Genomic DNA, 25,868 nt, shown 5'->3' on the forward strand with positions numbered 1-25,868 from the left:
AATATTTTGTCAAACAGTAATAATGCAAATCAATCGTTGTAATGTCAAAAGATGGGACATCATTTAGATAACATTTTATTTATTCAACAATATAAACATGACCCAGGATAAATTGATAAAAATACAGATAATTTAAATATATAAAAAAAACGATGTGGTATGATTGCCAATGAAACAATATGTATGTTCTTGCCTTTCTTTGTCATATGATACCGCGGTGAGAAGTTTGTTTTCTCTCTACTAGCATAATCATTTTAACAAACGAGAAGAGTCTGTCATGAATAACTTTAGTTACCTTAAGAAAAGAAAATAAAAAAAAATCAACAACGTATGTGACACAATATTATTATAAATACAGGATTACCGAATACAAAAAGAAATATAGACATATTGAAATACACAGTAAAAAGAATTGCTGTATTTTGTACTAACATCTGTCTGGCAAATGACAACGAGTGTCGTATGAGAATACTAGATATCTTGTTAACACGTGCTCAGCCGTTTTACCCCGTCTGATTCTGCGTTCTGTCACGTTGGCTCCGTTTAAATTCCGGAACTGTACATTTTTGTAGTACAGGTTCCTATAACGAGAATAGCGAAATACTAAGTAAATATATTTCTATTCCATTTTTGTTTGGATTTCCCCTCATCTTTTTATATCTTTATTAACTGTTTGACAAGTTTATAGAACTAGCCTGGAGAACTATTTGTTGAAAACTGCCGTAAATTTTTGTATATGAATTGGAGTACTTAGACATGTGTCACCAACCAAAAAGATAAAAAAAAGCCAGGTCTTTCACATTCCCATTCAGATATATTGATGGTGTTCTTTCTAATAAGGTACTATTAGTATCTTTACATCTTCAAGAATATAAGAAAAACACCCGACACGGCTTCCTCCGCCTAATTTATTTTACTTATATTTCAAATTCAGCATATACGGACGTATAAGTATGACAATCTATGACAAACGAGACGATTATAATTATTTGACATATTTACTTATTATAAATTTTGTTCACACATCGTTGTCAGTCATATGGAGTGTTTTAAGCTTTATGATATTCTATATATGTAAAAGTACATTAGTATGCAATTCAGCGTTTTTAATTTACTATGTACATTGTGTTTTGATTAATGTAAAGGTAATGTCAAGAGAAGTGGTCATATGGATGTTATATTCATTTTATTTAGGTAATGATTGTGTAATTGTTCCATATAAGACATACAATGTATATACTAGTAACATAATACATATATGGTAAGAAATGTTATACATGTGGTTGCCATGTCTTTTTCGTAGTTGTTTAGTAGATATATGATGATGTGGTGTGAGTGCCAATGAGACAGCTATCCATCCACATAACAATTTATAAAAATAATCCATTATAGGTTAATGTACGGCCTTCAGCACAGATATAATTTACCTCCGGAATAGATTACCTTAGCTATATTTGGCAAAACTTTTAGAAATTTTAGTCCTGAATGCTCCTCAACTCCGTTTTTTTTTTTGCCTTTTTAACATTTTTTTATTAGAACGTCACTGATAAGTCTGTTGTAGACGAAACGCGCGTCAGGCGTACATATGAAACATCAATCCAGGTATCTATGATGAGTTTATTTAATGCAATCTGCATATTTTCGCATTTATATGAATACGCTGGAAAACTAACGTTGAGATTGGCAGTGCTTATTTATAATGCTTGACAGCAAATGATAATTATCATTTTAGATAAGGAAGTAATAGATTGGCATGTATGTAATTTATTCTCTTTGTCTATAGCTATGTTATGTTGTTATGCGCTTTTATGTGTTGTATATCTATTCTTGTTATATATGTTGTATAGTATGCGCAGTTAGTATGCATAGTATCACGAAGAACCCTATATATAGTATACAGTACATTTGTTTGGGCCTTTTAGACCTGCTATTATATAGATCAATAGTAGACAGGAGTTAAACATAGCTTTGAATACGTGTATGGATTTATCACATGCAGATAACTTAGTTTAATCTAATATGTGAGAGATCTCGTTATTCTTATCGCTATAAGTATACATACATATAATCAGTAGTGGGAGTTTACGTGCGGATGTTTATCACATATTCAGTTTAAACAGAGTAAGAGGTAAGTTTTCACTAAAAAAACAAAACAAAAAAGAAAATGGAAAAACTTGTTACTAAATAAAAATTAAACTGGTCAGATTTTTAGTGAAGATTGACCTACATTATCATGACATTTTTTCACTTCTATCATCTTTTTATCATTGAACAGTCGCGACAATATAGAATTTAACATGTTGAATATACAAACCAGGCAACCTTTTGAATAACATAAATATGATATAGTAATTCAATAATTCAAGTGTATCTTAAAGCATGTTTATCTATTGTCATAAACATTCATAATATCTAATAAAATTAGTAGATCTAGCTAAAAAAGTCCTTTTATTTGAAAAAGGTAAAATTGTTTGTTAGTGGACAATTGTTTTCATGTTAATTAGGCTTACATCAAAAATTGTTTGCTATACCCTCTCTGTGATAAAAGTAAGATAACTCTGGTCAATTTCCTAATATTCAAACATAATGGGAAGATGATATATTTCTGTTTTCATTTATAGTCTTTTTCAGAAAAGTTCTAATTGTTTTGGGAAGGTTTCAATTACAATTTTTCACGATAGCATTCGGTATCAGTTTCTGGAATGAAGTGGTGGTTATGGTGTACTGTTTTTTTTTTTTTTTTGTACGTTTTTGCATTTGTGTTAGGCTTTATTACACTTCTTTCATGTATTTGTCTTTAGGGATCGAGTAAAGAAGTTAAGTTACATCGGCGTTTCTGCTTCATTTGAGTTTTGACATAATTGTATACACCATATCGATCTTAGAAACAAATGCCTTTACGAGTAGAAGGACGTTTGCTGATGGACATTTTTTATGCATACCACAACTTGCAACAGTGGCTTTGGGTTTTTTTCACTGACATATTGTACTGTTCCTCAAATTGAAAGAAGAAAGATTTTTTTTTTTTTTTTTAATTCCTGGATATGTCTTTAAAAGATAGCCATTTCATGAATGCATGAAAGAAAAAGCTTTTGCTGAATATTTCCCCCTATATACTTTAATGTAATGTTCAGGTTTAATACAGGAAATTTGTTTTCTGAAACAAGTGCCTGTGATCTGTGATTTAGAGCAGTTTATCTCATCGCACTAAGAAACTTAATGATGATGAGGGTAGATTTGACCTTGCTCATATATGACGTTTTGCATTGTCTGAATATTAAATTTACACATGGCAAGAGTAAAATCTCTTTGGTCTTACTGTGCTATAATATGGATAATGCTCAGCAAAGGTGTGGATTAACTACCTCAGATATACTTCACAGTTCAAATCTATTTTTACATTAAGGGGCGGTTCCTGCATTTTGAAAGGGGCGTTATTCTATCAAATTAAAAAAAAGATATATCAACGAGTGTAGCGACACTAAAGACAATATTGACGATTTTAAACTAAAACACGATACTGTGTCCAATCCAAAGGTTAACGACCTGTTCGCCCCCACCCCCGAATCCGCCATCTGCTTTGAAATTACGACAAAGTTGAACTTCGTACAAACATCGTAGTTTCAAAATAGGAAAAAGAAAGATTTCTCATTCCTTTATTTTTTTTTTTATCTCAGCTGGGACATAAACTATTTTATTATACTGTGTGTACAACGTAAATCTAAATCAGTGTTTTAACGTAAGAAAGATAGTTAAAACAATTTTTGGTAATCGTAATTTCTGCCAAAAAAGAAATGTATCTAAGAATATTCGAATAAAAGAAATCTGATTTGGATTAGTTTCCGACTCAATGGAATGTATAACAACTTTTGGGATATCTATCCTGTTAAGGGACTATTTTTTAATCGAATTTAATAAGGACCCTATATAAGTTTGTTTTAGAACAGGTTTGATTAGCTGGAGGATGTGATGATCAATCAGACTTCATTTAGATGGACGTCTTTTAAAAAGTAATACAGTAGATAAAAAGAAATTTGGGGGGTTGCTGGGACTAAAAGGTTTTGAAAGAGAAACGTATTTTCTGTATAATTAACATTTGAAATTTAGGTAAAAAAACATCTTCCTCGGTTCTTTTTTTCTCTCAGCATTGAGGGAAAGAAATTCAAAAGCAATTAATCTAATTTAAACTCAAGAACCTTTGCAGTTATGTTTTTGAAAGAACACAATTTGTCAAAGTTTACCAATTAAATAAAATTTGGGAATAAATTTAACGGAAACGATAAAAAAAAATACACCATTAAATCGCAATTTAAGAATGAGTCTAAATATAAAAAAAATATTTATTTAAAACTTACCAAAGTCGTATTTCCCCCTTCCTTTACCCTACCATAAACTTTCCAGGGATCTGTGGATTGCGGAATAGCGTCCAATTTTCTTAAACGTTCACGTAAATTGATTGAATCATGTGTTAAAACAATTATTGGCCAATCAAATCTGTATATGTAATTTAATCTGCACAGCACGAGATGACCCAATGACCCGAACTCGTACGTCGTTCGGGTTATTGGGTCATCACGTCCTGTGCAGATTAAATGACATATACCGACATGCTTGGTCAATAACTATAACTTGTAACAAAAACATATTTATAAGATAATAAGATAATTCTTTATATTGGTATATATTGATTTTAAACATTTTAAAACAAATAAAAGAAATTATAGACATCAACATGCAACAGAATGCCCACGCGAAGATGTCAAGTCTATTTATCTACCTCATAAATGAATATAATCCAAACATATATACATTAACCGTTTAACATTTCAAACATTCATGTATTTTGATTTCTATTTAAATTAATGAAGTAAATAAATTTAACAGTCATATTGATAGTTTGTTTGTCTTTTTCATTTTTAGCCATGGCGTTGTCAGTTTATTTCCGATCTATGAGTTTGACTGTCCCTCTGGTATCTACCGCCCCTCTTTGATTTCTTACATTCATTTAAATACTGGCCGTGAATTCAGCCTTTTCATTTACAGTGGATTCATATTCGGATATCAACAATTTCTAAAATTTTTCGCTTCTTACAAAATAAAATGTGATATAATTGCTAATGAGACATCATGCCCCCTACAAGAGACCAAATAACACAGAAATTAACAACTATAACACACCATACGGCCTTCAACAATGAGCAAAGCCCGTATCGCACAGTCAGCTACAAAAAGTGCCGAAAGGCCCCTAAAATAGATTTCCTAACCTATATTCAATTGCTTACTTTGTGCGTCTAATTTCAAATTTGAATTGATTAATTTACCGTTGATGTTTGCCTATTTCACTAATGGGGAAAAGGAAAGTCCATAATCAAATGGCAAAATCAAAAGCTCAAACATCAAATGAAAAGATAACAATGGAATGCAATTGATAACTTACATTTCACTTTCTAAATTTTCATATGCCTGTATTATGACCCTTCTTGAACTTGTTATATGTAATTGCCATTATTGACATCCTCTAGGATATTAATGCGCTGTATTTTAAATATCTACTCTATGTTTGTAAGACTACCTAAATGTGATGACATCTGCAACGTTTATCTTGTCTATCGGATACCATTATGATTAAGACATACCCGGTGTTAGAATATTTGTGACTAAACAAATCAGTCCTAACCTTGCGAGAGTAGATCTGATTTTTTACGTCATCCTTGAGATAAGCTGGAACCTGTTCTTTTCAGTTCTCATTTCTTCGACCGCAGCACCAATTAGTATTGCGCAAACGCCTTGTTCCCTCCTTCAAAAAAGCGTATTAAAATCAGCTTTCATATCGGGAGCTGAATCAAACAGCTGGCACTCTCTACCTTTTATATCGCCATTGGGACAAAATTGTAAAAAGGTCAAATTTCAATTTCACTACCGCCTTATCTATTAAGAGTTTTGGAAAGGTAATGGTTATAAGGTCTTCTTTTTATTTTGTTGAATATGAGGGATCATTGTTTGGCAAATCTAGTATATTGTATGTGATGTTGATTTTACAGATGATGCTTTAATCTGACGAAACCCATATGAACCTGTTTGGTATTTTGAATCGTAATGCACAATTGCATCTTCAATTGTAGTTGAAATCTATGTATAATGCAAAACATTGAAAAACAAATTGAAAAAAAATATAGCTAAAGGTTGACAACAACATGAAAGTGTAGTTTATCTAATAGCGGTGGTATCGAATTAACATAGTCCCATATTTTCTTCTTTCTAAATAGACGCAATGCACAAACTTTGTGTTTGGCAAAATCCTTCCAATACTAGACATGTGAAGATATACAGTGATACAATATAAGGTGAAGGACACAAACTGTTTGAGATAATGCCCACGGCAATTCGATATTCACATGGAAGTTGATTTCGTTTTGAGCTTCAACATAATTGAAGTAGAAATACTAATTTTGATTTTTCAGAAAACGTATTCACTATTACGCTTATATACAAACATGAATTTCTAATCAATTTTTTAATCAATCGATACGAACACTATGATTAACTGCTTCAATCAAATCATTTTATATTCAAAGTTGTGTGAAATCAGTAAAACAGCTATCGTGATTCTCGGGTTATATCTGCATACGTCATGCATAAGAAGTGTTTGAAAATTTGTAGTCTTTCCTTTAGAAGACGACTCCACATGAATAGGTTTTTTTCTTAATGTCAAAGAGAAACATTGAGCACCCCACTTTATTGGTGGGGTTTGTGTTGCTTAGTCTTTAGTTTTTTTTTATGTTGTGTTTTATGTACTATTGCTTGTCTATTTGTCTATTTGTCTATTTGTCTATGTTATCTATGATGTAGTCATTATATTTCCGATTTATGAGTTTGAATGTCCCTCAGATATTTTTCGCCACACATTTTTAGAGTCATTTTAGATCATTATTCTAATGTGGCACCTATTGTGTTGCTCATGTTATTAGTTATCAAAGGTACCAGGATTATAATTTAGTACGCCAGACGCGCGTTTCGTCTACATAAGACTCATCAGTGACGCTCATATCGAAATATTTATAAAGCCAAACTAGTACAAAGTTGAAGAGCTTTTAGGATCCAAAATTACAAAAACGTTGTGCCAAATACGGCTAATGTAATCTATGCCTGAGATAAGAAAATCCTTAGTTTTTCGAAAAATGCAAAGTTTTGTAAACAGGAAATTTATAAAAATGACCACATTATTGATATTCATGTCAACACCGAAGTGTTGACTACTGGGCTGGTGATACCCTCGGGGACGAAACGTCCACCAGCAGTGGCATCGACCCAGTGGTTTAAATAGTTATCAAAGGTACCAGGATTAAGTTTAGTACGCCAGACGCGCGTTTCGTCTACATAAGACTCATCAGTGACGCTCATATCGAAATATTTATAAAGCCAAACTAGTACAAAGTTGAAGAGCTTTTAGGATCCAAAATTCCAAAACGTTGTGCCAAATACGGCTAAGGTAATCTATGCCTGAGATAAGAAAATCCTTAGTTTTTCGAAAAATTCAAAGTTTTGTAAACAGGAAATTTATAAAAATGACCACATTATTGATATTCATGTCAACACCGAAGTGTTGACTACTGGGCTGGTGATACCCTCGGGGACGAAACGTCCACCAGCAGTGGCATCGACCCAGTAGTGTAAATAGTTATCAAAGGTACCAGGATTATAATTTAGTACGCCACACACGATAAATAGTCTAATTTGGTCGGTCCCATTCATAAAAAGGGAAGGGGATTGAAGTTACGTCGTAAGAAAAATATGTAATGTCATCTGTGAAACGGTTATTCCATAACTTTCAGCCAACTCGTGATGGCATCCGTTAAATTTACGAAGGGATGATTTCCACCTCACCATTTTGAACTCTTCATTTAATAGCTTTCTTGTAAGCAGCAACCCGCTTTCAAGGAAATCATAATCAGAAATACAAGCTTTATAATATTGTATCAATTAGGAGATATATACTCCGTATGCAGGCGCTGCTGGAATGTTGCTACATAGAAATGGAAAGTTCATAATTGGGATGCTGAAATCATCTCCTTTGTCGGAAAGCTTTGTTTTCAACCGACCATCATTGTCTATTTATAGATATGAGACAGACTGAACTGTATCTGTTGTATCCTTAATCTTTTTTTCGATGGGATAGATATACAAATAGTTCATTTTTTCATTAAAGACTTATTATAAAATGCCCTGTGAACCATGTCTATATTGCCAATAGTATCGTTGGACTAATTAAGATAGTATCGTTAAAAAAGCCAAATTTAAATTCATACAGATTCAAATGGTTACGATGTCCACAACATGCCCAATATGCCTCAGTTTTGGTAATTCAAAATTCTTTCTTTATAAAACAATCTTGTACATACCTCAGGTGATTAGATTTCTCTGTTTGATTGTTTATCAATTGCCACTTCGGGACTTCGTTTAGTTGCCGCATCAGTATGATGTTGAGGACCTACAGTAACCTTTAGTTATAAATGTATATGTCAGTTTGTCTCTGGTGATGAGTTCTATCATTCCTATGTCGAAATCTTCAATTTAATTGAAAAAGAATACCCTGATGTACTGTTTCGCATTTTGAATTAAATTGATTCAAATAATCAATCAGGCAATCAAAACTAAATATAGATGATTTGACATGGCTGGTATTAACAGTTGTACTGAATTGCTACCTATAGATTCTGTTGTATCATTCACCAATCATTTATACAATGTCATGTGTATAATCAATCCTCCAAATTACTTGTTACATCCATGTACATGTGCATACTTTTTCTTATGCTTCATGCATACAACATACTGTTATTCAATTTTTGTTCTCACATTTTTTCGTATTTTTTACTTACACTTTTTTTCACAAAACAGATGAAATGCTATGGGTTATTTAACTTTGTATACGGCCGCTCTCAGTTTGACCAATTTCAGCCAGATGTAACATAATTCATGGGGGAAAGAATCGAGTTATATCGTATGAGAGTTGGCCAATACTCACCAGGCAAAAACATCAAACAAAGACTAAATTATATTGACTTTATCTGTATCAACTTATTTCTCGATTGTAAAAGTGTCTCGCAGGCACTGGTGTTATCAATTGTAATCTTCACGTTGTCGCATCAACTATGCGTGTGCCTTAAACCTTCAGAGATGAAACATATAGACTCAAATGTGCAAAACACAACAAGTGGATATGTTAATCTTAGACTATTTATTATTTTATTTTTACTATTTGTTATTCAAATTTTGCTTATCCTAGCAGGAATATAGGTAAATCCAGGTCCAAGTGACGATATCGATTCTTCTCAAAGCTCAATTAACTCAACTGACATGTCGGATTTCGGTGAACTTTTATCAAAATCAGTCTCAATTCTTCACTTAAGTGTATAAAGCCTAGCCCCGAAAATAGATCTGATTCAAGCTGAATATTCTGATTTCGACATTTTAGCGTTCAGTGAAACCTGGTTAAAAAATAATCATACAGACGAATCAATTGAAATCCTAAATTACCAGCACCCCTTCCGTCGTGACAGAGGTCCACACAAGGTTGGAGGGGGGGGGGGGGGGTAATTGTTTACGTAAAAAATGATATACATGCTCAACGTCGAATTGACCTCGAAAGCGAAAGCTTGAAAGCAATATGGTTAGAAATTAAATTTAAAGATAGAAAGGCTTTGCTCGGAACCTTTTTTTTTTTTATATACCTCCCAATAGTGGAGCAGATATCTGGGAAAAAATTGAATATTCTCTTGATATGGCGTCTAATGATAATACTATTAATTACATAATGGCCACCAGCGATTTTAACGATAACCAACTAGCCCCTGTTAATTCAAAAATTACACCTTTGTTAAGCCAATTTAGTCTTACTCAATTGATAGATGAACGTACTCATTTTACTGAATCGTCGTCATCATTGTTAGACCTTTTTATAACAAACGATGCTCACATAATTACTTACTGATGAGTCGGGCCACCTTAATTAGACCAACTACGCTTTCACTGCCCTATAATTAGTCATTTGAACTTTCCAAAATGTCGTCTAAAACTTTTAAGCGGAAAATTTGGCTAAAGATCGAGGAGATTATGACATATATCGTAACATTTTATCTGAAAAAATTGGGATTCCGTAATAAACTTAAATAACGTTGAACAATTTACAACCGAAATAACAAAAACTATCATAGAAGCTGCTGAAAAATGTATTCCAAATATAATAATAACTGTTCCTAAAAATGAACCTCCATGGCAAGCAAATGATGTTAAAAAAAAGATAAGGAAAAAAAATAATCCACAGAGAGGCTAAAAAATATAATAACCCATCGGATTGGTCAAAATTTAAGAAAATACGAAATGAAGTTACCAGTTTAATAAGAAAATCAAAGGATGATTATAACAACTGTTACAATTTAATTAAAAAAAATCATGAACAGTAACCCGTCCACTACTAAATGTACTAATTGGTGGAAAACTGTTAAACAAATATCCGGATTAAAAACAAAAGACGCAAGTGTACATTAATGGTTAATAAAAACTTAATATTTGATGAAATCGAAAAGGCAAATGAATTTAATCGATTTTTTTCTTCCCAGTCAAATATTGATGATTCAAGTGCTATGTTACCTGAAAAACTTAAAACTATTAGTGATGGCATTGGTTATATAGAACTTACTGTTACTGAAGTTGAAGATATATTGAAAATTGTTAATCCAACAAAAGCTTCTGGCCCAGACCTAATAAGTCCCAAATTGTTAAAAGAAGCATCTTCTGTTTTGAAGTATAAATTATGTAAGATATTTAACTTATCGTTAAGTACGTCTACTTTTCCAGATCAATGGAAACGGGTAAATGTTACCCCAGTTTATAAAAATAGTAAACCGAATGACGTTAAAAACTATAGACCTATTTCCTTGTTGAGTGTAATTTCAAAGTGTATGGAACGATGTGTATATAAACATGTTTACAATCACCTTATGCGCAATACTATTTTAATGAAAAATCAATCCGGCTTTACACGGGGGGATTCAGCGGTTAATCAATTAATTAACATTTCAAATGATTTTGGGAAGGCTTTAGATAGCGGTAAAGAAATAAGGTGTCTTTTTTTTTCTAACAACGGATCCTGGAACGACCATATTAAATATATAGTTTCTAAATCTTAGAAAAGAATAAATATAATGAGAACAATGACTATGTTCTTGATAGATTTTCACTTGAAAAAGTTTACATATCATTTGTTCGCTTATTCTTGAATATGCCGATGCCGTTTGGGACTCCCAAAATCAGAGTTTGATTGCTAAACTTGAAAATATTGGGCTTGACGCAGCGCGTATCGTCAGGGGGGGGGGGGGCGTACTAAACTTTCAAGTATAAGCAATTTATATGTTGAAAACTCGATGGGAAAAGTTATATGAAAGACGACGCAATCTTAGACTAATTCATTATCACAAAATTTTGAATAATTTAACTCCAGAGTATTTATGAGACTTATTGCCTGATTCAGTAGGAAGTAGGCATGATAATAATACAAGACAAAGAAATAATATTACACAAGTCAACACACGGACCCGTTTATATTCTGAATATTTCATCCCTGCAACAACAAAACTATGGAACACTCTTAATTTCAACATAAGAAAATGTGAATCTCTATCATATTCAAAAAACAAATTAGTACCCAAAATAGTAAGGTCCCAACCTATTATATATAGGACATCATTTTGGTCAAATTCTTCATGCTCGCTTAAGAATGGATTCAAGTTCATTGAATTCTCACCTTTTCGTTCGTAACTTAGTAGACTCTCCAAATTGTCGTTGTGGTGATGTAGAAACAATTACTCACTTTCTGTTATCTTGTACCTATTTACACTTATTTAAGACATGAACTGTTAGATTTCATTTCAGTTCTTCCTGTCCAAGTAAACACTTTGCTTTTTGGATCAACGCTACACCCAGATGAGCAAAATAGTATTTTATTTAGTTTGGTGCAAAAATATAGTATTAAAAGTAAACGTTTTAACCCTTGATGTTAATGCTTCATCACTCAATAGTAACCCAAGCATTTCACACTGTATACATTACAATAATTGAAGTTTATTTGTTATTATTTTTATTTTATTTTTCTCCTTAATTTTTTTTTCTTTTTCTTTTTTCACCTTTTTCATATTCATATTTTTATTACAGAGCATGCCAGTATTATATTTATGTATTATTCAATAAGTGTTTTATTTTTTGTAAAAGGAGACAGATTTGTAAAAGCAAATTGCTTGTTTCTGAATCCTTAATATTATTTCATTGTATAATATGTTTAATGTTGATTTATCTGAATAAATATTGTTTAAACTAATCAAAAGTTATACTTTATGCAACTATGTCAACCCAGATATACGTCTATAAGACATATACAATACGGCCTTTATTTTCGGATAATCATAAAAATAGGTATAGTGTTTCCTTTCTCTGTTGTCATATATTGTATAGGACTTTATTAGTCTTGAATATTTTTTTTTAGTTTTAGTTCATCTATATGATTTTGAGTTATGTGAGACGTACCGCGATTAATACATGTAGCAAACAATTTAAATGTTTAAATTGATCAATATATGCGTGCTATATAACATTCATACACTAAATACATATGTGTAAGTAGTCAGATAAAACTTATCTCTAATCTATTCAGTACAGGTAAATATATAGAACCATTTATCTGAGGCCTGGTGGATATTTTATCAATGTAATTCAGTGAGTTTATAAATAAGATCTAGAATAAATTATGGAATGAAAACATTTAAAAACGAGCAAATGTTATAACATACATGTTTTACATGATAATGTTAAACTATAACGCAGATTGCAATGTTAAACGGCATCCTTATCATCGATTCTTTAAACAATGCATATTTGGTTCCTTATTATTGGGATCTTTTTTTTTGTATTAACAAAAAAAAAAAAATAACCATATTTGCAGTATAAGATTAAAAATCGGTAATTCATTTTGAACAGCAAAGTAAATTGAATTGTCCTTGTTATAGTTCTTCCTTCAGATTTCATTTAGAGTTGTGTAAATGCTACCGGAGTACGTTCTAAAGTTAAACGAGCAATCACTATGTAGTCTAGTGAGTTTATCAATAAAATCTAGAACTAATTATTGAATAACAACAAGCAAATGTAATAACATATATATTTTACACGATACTATTAAACTATAACGTAGATTGCAATGTTATCATCTATACCTTATACAATGCATTTTTGGTTCCACGTTATTGTTTTATTCCAACTTGTATTAATTTACATATTTGAGTATATGATTCATTTGAACAAGCAAAGTTAATTGAATTTTCTTTTCAGTTCTTCTTAAAGATTTTTTTAATAGTTGTGTACATGCTGCCAGAGTACGTTTTTAAGTTAAACTAGCAAACCTAAGGCTGTTGGTGGTGATAAAAGGAAACACACAAAATGGCACAAGCCGCTGCATCAACTTGTGAAATATGTAATGGCGGACCAGGTGAACACTACTGCCAGCAGTGTGATCAGTTATTTTGCGGAAACTGTAAATTATCTCATTTACGCACAAAGTCTTGTAAAAACCACACTTTTGTAAGCGGACGTGATATCAACCAGGAAGAAAAACTTCTTTGTACGGACCACAAGGAAAGTTTCTTATTCTACTGTCAGGATTGTGATACTCCTGTCTGTAGAATTTGCTCCGTCGAGAAACACAGTCGCCATTTGATGACAGACCTTACTAAATCAACTAAAAATCTTATATCTGAACTTGCCAAGGATATTGAATTAAAGGAAATAACATCGAGGCAAAACGTAAACACAATTGAAAAGTACACAAAAGCTTACCGTGAGGAAGTCAAAGCAGTCATCAAGACCATTACTGAAGAGGGCAATAACTGGAAGAAAGTAATTGATAACAAAGTCGAAGGTTTTGTTAAGCTTGTGCAGGATGAGGAACAGAAAGCATTACAAAATATGTCTGCACTAATTAAAGTTCATCGTAAAGATTTTGAAAACTGTCAGCAATGGCAAAAGAACATCAAAGAAATGGAATCGATAGCAGATGTACTTTTGTTAAAAAATCTTAAGAAACTTAAAGCTGATGTGGACAACATTGAATTACAGCAACTTCCTGAAAGGTCATCTGTGTCATACAGAAACAAAAAACCTTTAGGTACAGAAATAGACAGCCTATTCGGAGAGTTAAAGTTTAAGTAAGTTATCAATTCATAGAAAAAAAAACTAATTATGGTGTTAACAATTGCCTCGGTATACGGAATATTTTCTTAAATAAATGATATCTATATCTGTTGAATGTGTGTCTTGTAGCAATGCAATCGGAGCAAAAGATGCCACATAGACATTCAAAGGCGTTTAAAAAAAACGACAACACCATGACAAAACAAAGACAACAACAAAAAAAACACCAAATGACAAACAACACTACACAAAATAAAAAATTGTTATTACACTAACGAACATCTGTTGAACACACTTCTTCAAGAGGTAAACAGACAAAGCAGGTTAACAAATTGTTGTAAGATAAGAACAGCGCATTTTAAAGATTGGTACTACGGATCTAGAAAATACAATGTTGTTAGAAATTGTTTAAAACAGACTAATTTCGTACGCTCATTTTGATACGACGAAGAGTCATTTTTTGGCTCGCTTTGTATGAACAGTAGTCCACATTGAATAAACCTCAATTATAAGAAAATAGAAATCAGACACTTTGATAGAACGACACATTTAAGCATCTGGTATTTCAACTATAGATTTAAGACTTTAAAGAAATCAAGGTTTCAACATCATCAATCACCTTTGAAAATTGATTAATTTGGATTATCGGTATGTGGTATCTTATACTTACACCGTTCATCGGCATATTTAGGTATGAGTGTCCCTATTAAATGTACACCATGAATATATACATAGAACAACTATCCACTATTGAAAAACAGCTATTGACATTTGTCTAGCACTTACTTATAGTCAATAATTTTGGACTCTCAGTACTGAATGATTTAACTGTTTTGTAGCCAATCCTGCACCTAACGGCACGTGTGATAAATAAGCTACTGTCATAACTGTTCATTCTTTATATAAAGAAACTGTGTTCGAAATTGCTTTGACCATTCTTGTTATATTTGTGATGGTTGTGTTTGTACCATGTATTTAGCACCTCGCACACTTCAGTTATAAAACATCTCCATCTTTTAACTCTCTAAGTTATAGCTGTCCATGTGGTGATTAGTTACATGAAAGGCACTTCGGAAATAAATCTAAAACAAGTGTTTTTTTTCTATTAAAGATTCCTGGTGTATATAATCATTTTGTTTTCATTTTGTGCTTGTATAAACCACATTATTATTTGCCTACCTTTAAAATATATGTTTTTCCTCATGTTTGGCATCCTACATATTTTTAATTTCTGAAATCTAAAATATACCTAAACGTTTTTTGTATATGGCATAATGAAATTCTAATCAACTTACCTTTTATCATATATTTAGTAGTAAATAAAGTAGTTTTTAATATTTGATAAATAGTCTGCTGTTTAATTCATATCGCGTAACTTTGATGCGCACCCTTTATCACACCTTTTATCACACTCCTACTTTTTTGGCACACTAAATGCAACTATAAAAAATACAAAACACACAAAACAAATACCATAAATAGCATTTTTTTTAAAACAACAGCAAGCAAATTTTAAGGTAAGTAATTCTTTTAAGGCTTTTAAAACAAGGCAAAAGTAGAACTGAGGGTAACTAGAAAACAGAAAACAGAAAACATCAGAAAACAGTTCATATAATATAATATAATACTCTCCTGTGAAAATATATGATAAAGCCTCTAAAACATTGCAAAATCCATATCACATGCCATATCGACCAATATCATCTCCCGGGCATAAAGGCCATTGGGCTGATATTGGTGTCTCGGGATGATACGACATATGATACAGATTTTGCCATGTATTATTCTCTATTTATCATATACTTAGACTAAATAACATATGATTTTAACTGTATAATAATAGCATCAAATTTACGTAGATTCCATATTTTTCGAATTGGTGCTTAGCGAGCTGATATGAAAAGTTTATCATATGCTTCGATTGTTATCACATGCCTTTCCGTAAGATTATCGCATGGCATTGCGTTGATACTCGGCAAATTCCGGAAAATACACCTCAATGCAACGTTTTCAGTGAAAAACATTACAAAATAGTGCACAAAACAATTATAAAGACACTGAAAAATATATTGTGTAAAATAATAATAAAAAGACAAAAATAAGAAACAAACAAGTTATTAAATAAATACATGTTTTATAAGTTTCAAATATAATTTAGAAAGCTACTTTGAAAAGGCTGAATTTTCTTAACAGTTTTCATAATGTATATTGTTAACTTTTGTCGTTTCGTTCATATTAAAATGTTGGTTTTTTGTTCTCTCTGCTGAGGCATATGGTAGAAATATTTCATGTCGAATGTACTAAATTTGGGGTCCGACGTACGTGAACTTTTCACTCTTTGAACTTCTATTTGGGAACCACGTTAAATGATCAATATATGAATCTGTTATTTTTCTCCATTGTTGCAGCATATTATTAAAGGATCATAACATGTCATTTTTCATATCGCATGTATTACCAGCCCTCTGTCAATATCACCCCTCGAGCCATGCGGCTCTTGGGATGATATTGAACCGAGGGCTGATAATACATGCGATATGAAAAATGCCATGTAATAATCTGATAATATTTATTTCTTGCATATTGTACAAATGTATTAACCAATTTCAATGAGCTTATCATGTAGTGATGTTTTGTGTTTCAGAGAAGGTAAAGCATTATTGGAAAAAACTGAAAACCAGCAAAATACCAGGTAATATAATGCATCTTTTGTTTAGCAATTTGAAGGTAAATATATGAACATAAACTCTACTCAACTGTATAACTCTAATGATTAAAGACACAGTAACATAAACATTGAAAACTGAAGATGAAGACAACGTTAAAAGCACAACACAAATACAAGATAGAAGACCAAAATTTGCAGTCCAGTATTTTGTTATTTGAAGTGACTTTCAGAGTTTATGTAAAAACGAACTGAAATATGCTGATAACAAATAATTGGCTAGATTTTCGTAAATGAACAGTGTTTTTCTAGATGTTCTTAAAAAAACCAATTGGATGTGTTATGATTGCCAATGTGACAAATGTTAACTTAAGTTCCAATGAAAAGATTTAAGAATTACAGGCAGCAGTCAGGCTTTCAACAACATACACAAAGTAATGCCGTATAGTCCGCTATGGAAGGATTTCTTTATTGGCGAAAATGTGCTTGGAACCTGACGTTATACCAAGGTTTTCGTAAATGTAAACTTGCACACTTTTTTGCACAAGTTACGTTTGTTTCATATTCGTCTTTTCCTTGTGGCAGTGTGTTAATGTATTTACATGCTTTTTCAGAGAAATGAATTACACCCTGGATAATATCATTTCAGGCCTAAAGAATTACAAAAGATATACAAATACAGATGTTGTAATTGTAGGTAAGTAATAAAAATGTCAAGATTGAAAATGTTGTTTTTATAATTGTCGTGGGTGTTTTTCTCTAACTTATTGAAACTTTATGTCGAGCACGTTTTAAGGAGTTGTATTTAATTTGAACGAAATAACACCAAAGCGAATGATCATAAAAGCTTATATACAGTATTATATTCACTGTAAGCCAAATGACAGAAAGAAATATTTAAACTAACGCGACTGACAAATTTATGTTCAAATACTTAAATATTTGAATTGGTCGTGAAAGATTAAAAATAATTTACTACTTTTTATATAACAGACACATTATCAACCCGAACCAAAAAATAACGAACATGCAATCTGTGTCCGATGATGCGTTTAACATGTTTCATTTAATGAATATTGTTATGTTAATCTGGACAGCGGTAATGTTTTTGTATATCATAACTGAATACACGTTTTCCTCTAAACTTTATTTAGTTTTTGCATTGGGATTTCTGTTAAAACTGTTTAGTCCTTTTAGTGCAACCTGCTATGAATTTCAAAAAAAAACTTGTGTCTGGATTTAGCAAAAAAATAACCAACTCTTTGAATATTTTATATTTTATTGTTATTTGGTAATGGCTAATGTATTCGTTTTACAGACAAAAGCAGGTTATAACGTAAGTATATTGTACTAAATGGATGATTGCAGAAACAAATATATGAACATGGTATGCATTAATCTCTCAATTGATACGATATGCCCAGGCTTGTATTTCCTATCATGACTTCTTCATAGAGAATTGCTACTCACAAGAAAGCTTTTGAACCAACAGTTCCAAATGGTGAAGTTGAAACACAAAGGTCCCTGGTTTGATTCCTGTCTGGGATTAAAATTTCAGAGACTGAATTTTCGGCTCTCCCTTGACACCATTTGCGAGTATGGTCTTAAGGAAATGATGATAGTCCGTTGAAAGGGGACGATAAATGGCTGACCCGTGTTAAGAGAGAGCCATATCTCTTGCACGTAAAAGAACTTGTAGATTTCGAAAAAGAGCAGGCTAATGCCGCTACAAGGCAGCACTCGCACCCGCAAAGTTGAAAGGGATTGATATAAATTGCAAAAACTTGTTTCCCAATCCCCTATAAATAAATATGTTTAAACTAATCATCCCTTTTTAAATTTTACGATAGCCATCACGAATTGGTTTACCGTTATGGAACAACCGTTTCACTGATGATATCAGATATGTTCCTTATGTCGAAACTAAATTACCCTTTCTTTTTCATGAATGTGATCTACCGAATTAGACTATTTACCGGATTTGTAATAACATAAGTAACACGATGGGTGCCATATGTGGAGCAGGATCTGTTTTCCCTTCCGGAAAACCTGAGATCATCGACAATTTTTTGACGGGGTTCGTGTTGCTTAGTATTTACATGTAGTATTCCATGTTGTGTCTTCTGTATTATAATTTGTCTGCTTGTCTTTTAATTTTTAGCCATGGCGTTGTTATTTTCTTTTCTTTCTATGAGTTTGACTATCCCTCTGGTATCTTTCATTCCTCTTTTTAACTTATTTTGAGATGGGAAATGTTTATTCATGGGTATGCTATATTTTATTGAAGTAAAGTTTGTGGTCAGTTTAACATTTGTCAACTCAAAATTGTTGGGGTAAAGTATCAAATTATATATTTTTGGAATTATGATAAAAAAAAAATATCACAATTCAAAATTTTTGAAAATGTTTGAAATATATTTTTAGCAAAAAAATAAGTTAGAATTAATAAATGATATGATGGGAAATTGTCCTGTGTAAACAAATACCGTTTATTCGCTATCTTTTTACTTCTTTTAAGGTATAAAATATTAAAAATTAAGAATTATTTCAATTGCAAAAATAAAACGCAAAGGCGTATATACAAAATTTAGTCCTGGTATCTATGATGAGTTTATTCACACAATCGCTAGAAAGATCAGACTTCAGGGTATCAAACTTTAAGCATTTGAACATTCAAAATCTGAGACAACACCAAAACCAAAATTAAGAAAACAAGATATTCAAATCAATAAGCAAAAATAAAACATTATCATTTGTCTATGTGTTGGAAGTGTAGTTATTTTAGGACATGACATAGCACAAGGTGTATCAACAATAGTGTGTTTCCAATATTCTTTTGTAAATAAAGTCGAAAGAATGCCTTCCGAATGTAACGCAATCTCGAAATGTTCGTTTCTAATTGTATTGAACCGTTATTCTGGTAATATATATAAGAATACAACGTACATACATGCATCTCTTGTTCTTATTTAAAGATTTGCGACTTCTCAAAAACTTCTAATAAGACACATATATGTCATTTGTTTTACAGGAATGAACCTGAAACACGGACGTACGGGTATGTATTGAAGATATAATTCTTGTCAGTGCTTAAACATTATAAAGATTGTTTTATTTACATACAAAACTAAATAGCTCGGTTGTGATCTTATTATTCAGTCTATGTGTAATTTCTTATATTGATGAAAATCCAGTAACTGATTGTACATAGTTTAGGGGATCTTCAGCTGAACAAGATAGCTCATGTAGTTATATTCATTACTTAAATGTAAACAATGCATTAAACATAGACCGTTCAATTTGATTAACTTTAATTTTCTTTTTTTTTGCATGATTCTAAATAAGCATATTAATTTAAACTTTGAACAGCTGTTAATTTTGAAATATTTAATTTTCTTTGTTGCGTATATTACGACAGATTAAGATTTTCACAAATAGTTCAGTCGCACTTTAATTGTGAACGCATCATTTGAATGCATCACTGAATGAAGTCCAATTATAATTATATTTTGTGTCTTATATTAGAGCACACGTTTTCATTGTACAGTATGTGATAAGGATCATTAAAAGATTATATTTATACCAGACACAGTAAAACTGTTTTATAAATGTTTGTTCAGCTAAAACTTTTCTTATGTAATTTATTGCAGTCCACGTTTTTCTATAAAACTAAAGCGAGAGAGAATATGCTGTGTGTGCTGCTGTTCTTGTTTACTCCCCATTAGATAAAACTCAAGCATTCTAATAAATAAATAGCTTGAATGTTTTATTTCGTGAATAGACGCCAGAAAAAAAAGTGTTTAATTCTTTTTATCCTCCAATTCAACATTTGTCATTTTTAATTTACATGTTTTTCTCGTAAACTACCGTCAAACCAAAGTTGACATTTCAACTACGGAGCCGCCATATTTTGCCGAAATCAGTATAATAATGAAAACAACACGTTTATATACTGAACGACTTTAAAAACGCAACACTAATTTTTTTGATTTTTTTTAACCAAATCATGTTTAATTCTCTTACAACTACTTTTCATCCTTATCATACTTCTTTATACTTACAAAAAATCAAAATCTGACTTACCTGTGGTTTTTAATCATACCGAATTTTTGAAGTCGCAAGAATTTCTTAATGCGAAATGTCGGACCAATGAAAGATTGTTTCAATTTATTTTTTTTTTGCTTGGAGAAACAGTTCTTTCAATCCTTTGCCTCACTTAAATCAGTTAAGCAATGTTACATCTCCATATTGCAAAGACTAAGAAATGAAAAAAAAAATGAATAAGCCCTTAAGAATACTGCAAACACGAACACATAAACGTGGTGCAATCATACTGTATGACTTCAGAAACTCGTCATACTGTCCTTCCAACAACGATACAAGTAGACAAGATTTGCTGCTGGCCATCAATGAACGGATTAACGTGTAGTGAAAATGAAACGTCAACAGAATTTGATTACGCAACGTCATTTGTCAGACATGTTAACGGCCGCAACGTTAACTGCTAATCAAATTGAGTCCATTGTGTACAGATTCATGCCATAAATATTTCTAATCAACTGAATTGCAAAAGAATCGACTGAGGAAAAACCTTTAAAGCCCTCAAGTTCCAACCGCATAGTTGCCATAACCAATTAATGGGTTGAACAAATGCAAAATTAGAAAGTGTAAAATAGAACCCAACACTTGTCAGACAGAATTAATTGACCTTTCTGAAAATCATTTGGCGTTTGTAACAGGCAATTATTGCTTTTCACGGTGACACATTTATTGAAAAATAACAAAAAAATAATCTAGTGTTGCGTTTCCTAAAGTCGGTCAGTATTTATGGGAATAATACAATACAATAGAAAAGTAAACAAAAACCTACTTCGAAATCAATTTAAATACAGTATTATACGAATTTGAAAGGTTCATTTAACAGAAAACTTTCATTCTAGCTTTTTCATATGTATGACGTCCTGTTTTGAAATGACTTAAATGCGCCAAAATCAGTAATAGACTTTCGTGGAATCTTGATTTTTTTTATTTTGTTGATTTCTTCGAGCTGTAGTGCATTACTTCTTTTTAATATGCATCCGAATGAGAATACAAGTTATTTTTCTTTTTTTTAAATGCTATTTTTAAAACAATAGAATGGGCATAGGATTTGTGAAAATGTTTTAACGTGGGAAGTGTTTTGTACCAGCCAGTATTATGTATATCTCTGAATCGATATATCGAAAAAGGTATCACGGTGATGTTTACAAACCAAATTGCATATAACACATTTTAATCTAAATTTTCTTTTATCTTAGTATACTTTAGATCATGTTCAGCTTAACAAGAGAGTTCATGTATTATATTGATTATTTAAACAATGGTTATAATGCATTAAACATAGACGTTCAATTATGTTTGCTTTAGTTTATTTGTTTGGTGTTCATAGCATATTCAAATATTACCCAATAACTTTTTTTTGGTGCGTATACTACGACAGATTAAGATTTTCACAAAGCTATCATTCGTACTATAATTGTGAAATCATTATTTGAATTTACTAAATTAAGTCCAATAATCATTATATTGTGTGTATTAGATAAGAACAAACATTTATATTTTACAGTATGATATACGGACAATTAAAAGTTAATGATTATACCAGACTCAGTAAACACATTGTATCTAAATGTTTGATAAGCTTAAACTTTTCTTATTTCTTTTTTTTTTGCAGTCAAGGTTTCGAGATGTAAGTAACACAGATTTACCTTAATCCTATCACAATCATGTGTTCTTTGAGATGTTAATGTATGAAAAATGAAACTTCAGTTAGTTGTCTTCGAGACTAAACACAATAGTCATGTCGTTAGATATTGCATTATGTCTTGTTGAAGTTAACGTTAGTTCTTTTACTATCTTAAAGTACAGCGCAAATTATCCGGTAATACTTATATATAAATAAGTAGTTTAGCGTGTGTAAAACACATATTTATATAAACGGAAACACATAACTTAAAGTACAAATAAAACATAACCAAAAACAATTTGACATGCAGATAGATTTTTTTGCGGTCGTATAAAACATTACAAATCAAATGATAGTGTTTCGCCAGATAATTGATGTAACAGACTATAGTGTATAAAAGTAATGAGGGAACATACAGTTATTCCTCTTATATAAGAAAAAAATGGTTGTTCCCCTTGTATATATTTGTTGTTATTTACAAAGAAAATGAAACACTGTTTTATCTGGCGTGCATGAATATGCAGTCAATTGTTTTGTTCTATTTTACTATAATTGTAGATGACTGTTTAAAAAATCATTGGTTTATTTTGATATTACAAAAGTCAGACGAAAGGCTACATGCATGCAACAAATTGAATACAGTTTAAATTTAAAACCGTGTCTCTTTTATGTTGTGCCAAACCGTATAGAATTTGTAAATGTATATTTGTTTTTGTAATGAAAAAAGATATTTGATCGATCATGTATAGCATAAGAGACACAACTCTTCACAATAGCAGCGAGAAATTTGTTTGATTATTTTTATTCGCATTAGCTATTTTTATTGCCCTTTGATATACATCTATATCTCTTCTTTAAGGTAATGCAGATAAAGAACAATATGTGTATAGTATAATTCTAATCATTTTTACGGGTGTTTTATTTATCTTTTTAAGGGGTTGCACTAACAGTAACTGTCATTTGTAAGTACATTGTATTTGCTCATTTAAAATGTGTTTTTTAAGCGAGTCCTTATTCATTTCACTGCCAAACAGTGACCGTCTGAAATTGGTACTATTTGAACATGACCATTCTATATAATTCTATTGTTTTCGCATTTTCATCGGATAGTTAAGAAATTCTGCCTATATGTACTCTATGCGTGCAACCGACTTGTGATCGATTATGATCTGCAGAATACTAAACATTATGACATAGTACTTCAACATACTGATACAATTTAGACTGATGGTCATTCTATGCTTTGACCAATTATGCCCATCTTTTAATTTCTGATTCATAACCAATAATCACAAAAAAAAAAGTATACACTGATTGTATTTTATCAATTATGAATTCTAATGCAACAACGTTTGTAACGTTCATTTTGATTTAATAACATCACTTATTTGAATGGCAATTGATGCTATGGGACTACCGCGCAAGCGCAGACGGCATATGACAGATTTTAAATACATGTTTTAACGTTGTTTTCTGTCAGTTTGATTAGAATGGAGATACCAATATTGTATTTTAAGCTCCGACGGCATCAATTGGGGATTTGATGGTTGCAAATATCCGTTTACTGTCTCCGCTAACGCGTCGCCAGTAAACTTAATTTGCGACCATAAAATCCTCAATTGATGCCGTCGGAGCTTCATAACAATACAGTTATCTCCTAATTTGCATCTGACTACAGCTATACAGTAGTTCAAATTGCTATGTTTTGATTTTGTATTGCAATTTCTACCATATGTTAAAGATAAACACTCATTTATTTGAACTAATTGTCGATATCAAGGTTTCAAAGGATTAAAAAAAAAATTCCTGTGAACAAAAGGTCAAGAATGTAATGGTTTCTTTATATAAAAAAAGCAATTTGCTACAACTAAGGATATTGAAAGTAACATATTACATGTAAAGTTCTACGAATTGATTATATAAGATGGCATTCCTTGGTTCAAATAAGGGTTGAGTAAGGTACATACTTGATTAAAGTATGGTTCGGACTCGATCCGCGTTTGATTCTGACTTGACATGTTAAACTTGAGTGTGAGTCACATTCTATAAAATACATAAGAACTTGTCAAGTAAAAATCAGATATAAATTCAGACTGTTAAATATGAACTATTTGTAAGTAAAATTAAGTTAATTAACGACCCTTTAAAAATTTGCTAACAAAATGCATGCATGTTAATGTAAGACTGTTCCTTACGCCGTAAATACAATCACCTTCCCTTTCATGATATGACCTACTGAATAATACAACTGAAAATGGAAATGGGGAATGTGTCAAATAGACAACACTAGTTATCAAAGGTACCAGGATTATAATTTTGTACGCCAGACGCGCATTTCGTCTACATAAGACTCATCAGTGGCGCTCACATCAAAATATTTATAAAGCCAAACAAGTACAAAGTTGAAGAGCATTGAGGATTCAAAATTCCAAAAAGTTGTGCAAAATACGGCTATGGGAATCTATGCCTGGGATAAGAAAATCCTTAGTTTTTCGAAAAATTCAAAGTTTTGTAAACAGGAAATTTATAAAAATGACACCCGTCCATAAAACAGACAACAGCAGAAAGTCACCAATAGGTCTTCAATTGAGCGAGAAATTTCCGCACCCAAAGATTATTTACCGGATTTGTTATAACATGAGCAACACAACGGGTGCCATATGTGGCGCAGGATCTGCTTACCCTTTCGGAGCACCTCAGATCACCACGAGTTTTTAGTGGGGTTCGTGTTGCTTATTCTTTAGTTGCCTATCTTGTGTCGTATGTACTATCGTTTGTCTGTTTGTCTTTTTCATTTTTAGCCATGACGTTGTCAGTTTATTTTCGATTTATGAAGTTACTGGATTGAAGTACAAAATGAAGTAATGTATTACATTTATAAAGCGGATCGTTCATGCCTTTGTTTTTAACTTGCGCATTCAGTCAAACATATTACAAAGCTCCATGTACGTATATCATTTTACTTCTGTTTAGGTTTGAATTAGATGTCTCTGTATCTTTTGAAAATGAGTTTCATCAGTGTGAAAGTATAAAAAAATATTATGAGGCCTAGTAAGGCATGATGTATCTAGCAACATCACATTAATAATACATATCCGTATAAATTGTGGTAACAGAAAGTTATCACGTTTCAATTCAAAGCAAACGTGTATACAATCATTTAATAATTTGCGGTAAATGTTAAATTTGAGACTGTGGACTTAACACATGAACAATCTAGCCGAACATTAAACACAAGCATCA

At 31.6% G+C, this 25,868-nt stretch overlaps 1 protein-coding gene and 1 long non-coding RNA gene across 3 annotated transcripts in view; both read left to right on the forward strand.

The window, feature by feature from the left end:
* LOC143042647 (E3 ubiquitin-protein ligase TRIM71-like) overlaps positions 1–19,992 on the forward strand; it is a 93,502-nt gene extending 73,510 nt beyond the window's left edge. For both annotated transcript variants that reach the window (XM_076215056.1, XM_076215059.1), the window contains one exon: positions 19,932–19,992. In XM_076215056.1, the coding sequence (XP_076071171.1) occupies positions 19,932–19,977 (46 nt within the window). In that variant the 3' untranslated portion in view covers positions 19,978–19,992. The remainder of the gene's footprint in view (positions 1–19,931) is intronic.
* Positions 13,404–17,595, forward strand: LOC143042650 (uncharacterized). Its single transcript, XR_012968073.1, has 3 exons — positions 13,404–14,249; positions 16,880–16,927; positions 17,550–17,595. It is a non-coding gene; the product is annotated as an uncharacterized LOC143042650 (long non-coding RNA).
* Positions 19,993–25,868: the final 5,876 nt, after the last annotated feature.

This window comes from Mytilus galloprovincialis, chromosome 8, assembly GCF_965363235.1.
Source record: "Mytilus galloprovincialis chromosome 8, xbMytGall1.hap1.1, whole genome shotgun sequence".
Classification (NCBI taxonomy): domain Eukaryota; kingdom Metazoa; phylum Mollusca; class Bivalvia; order Mytilida; family Mytilidae; genus Mytilus; species Mytilus galloprovincialis.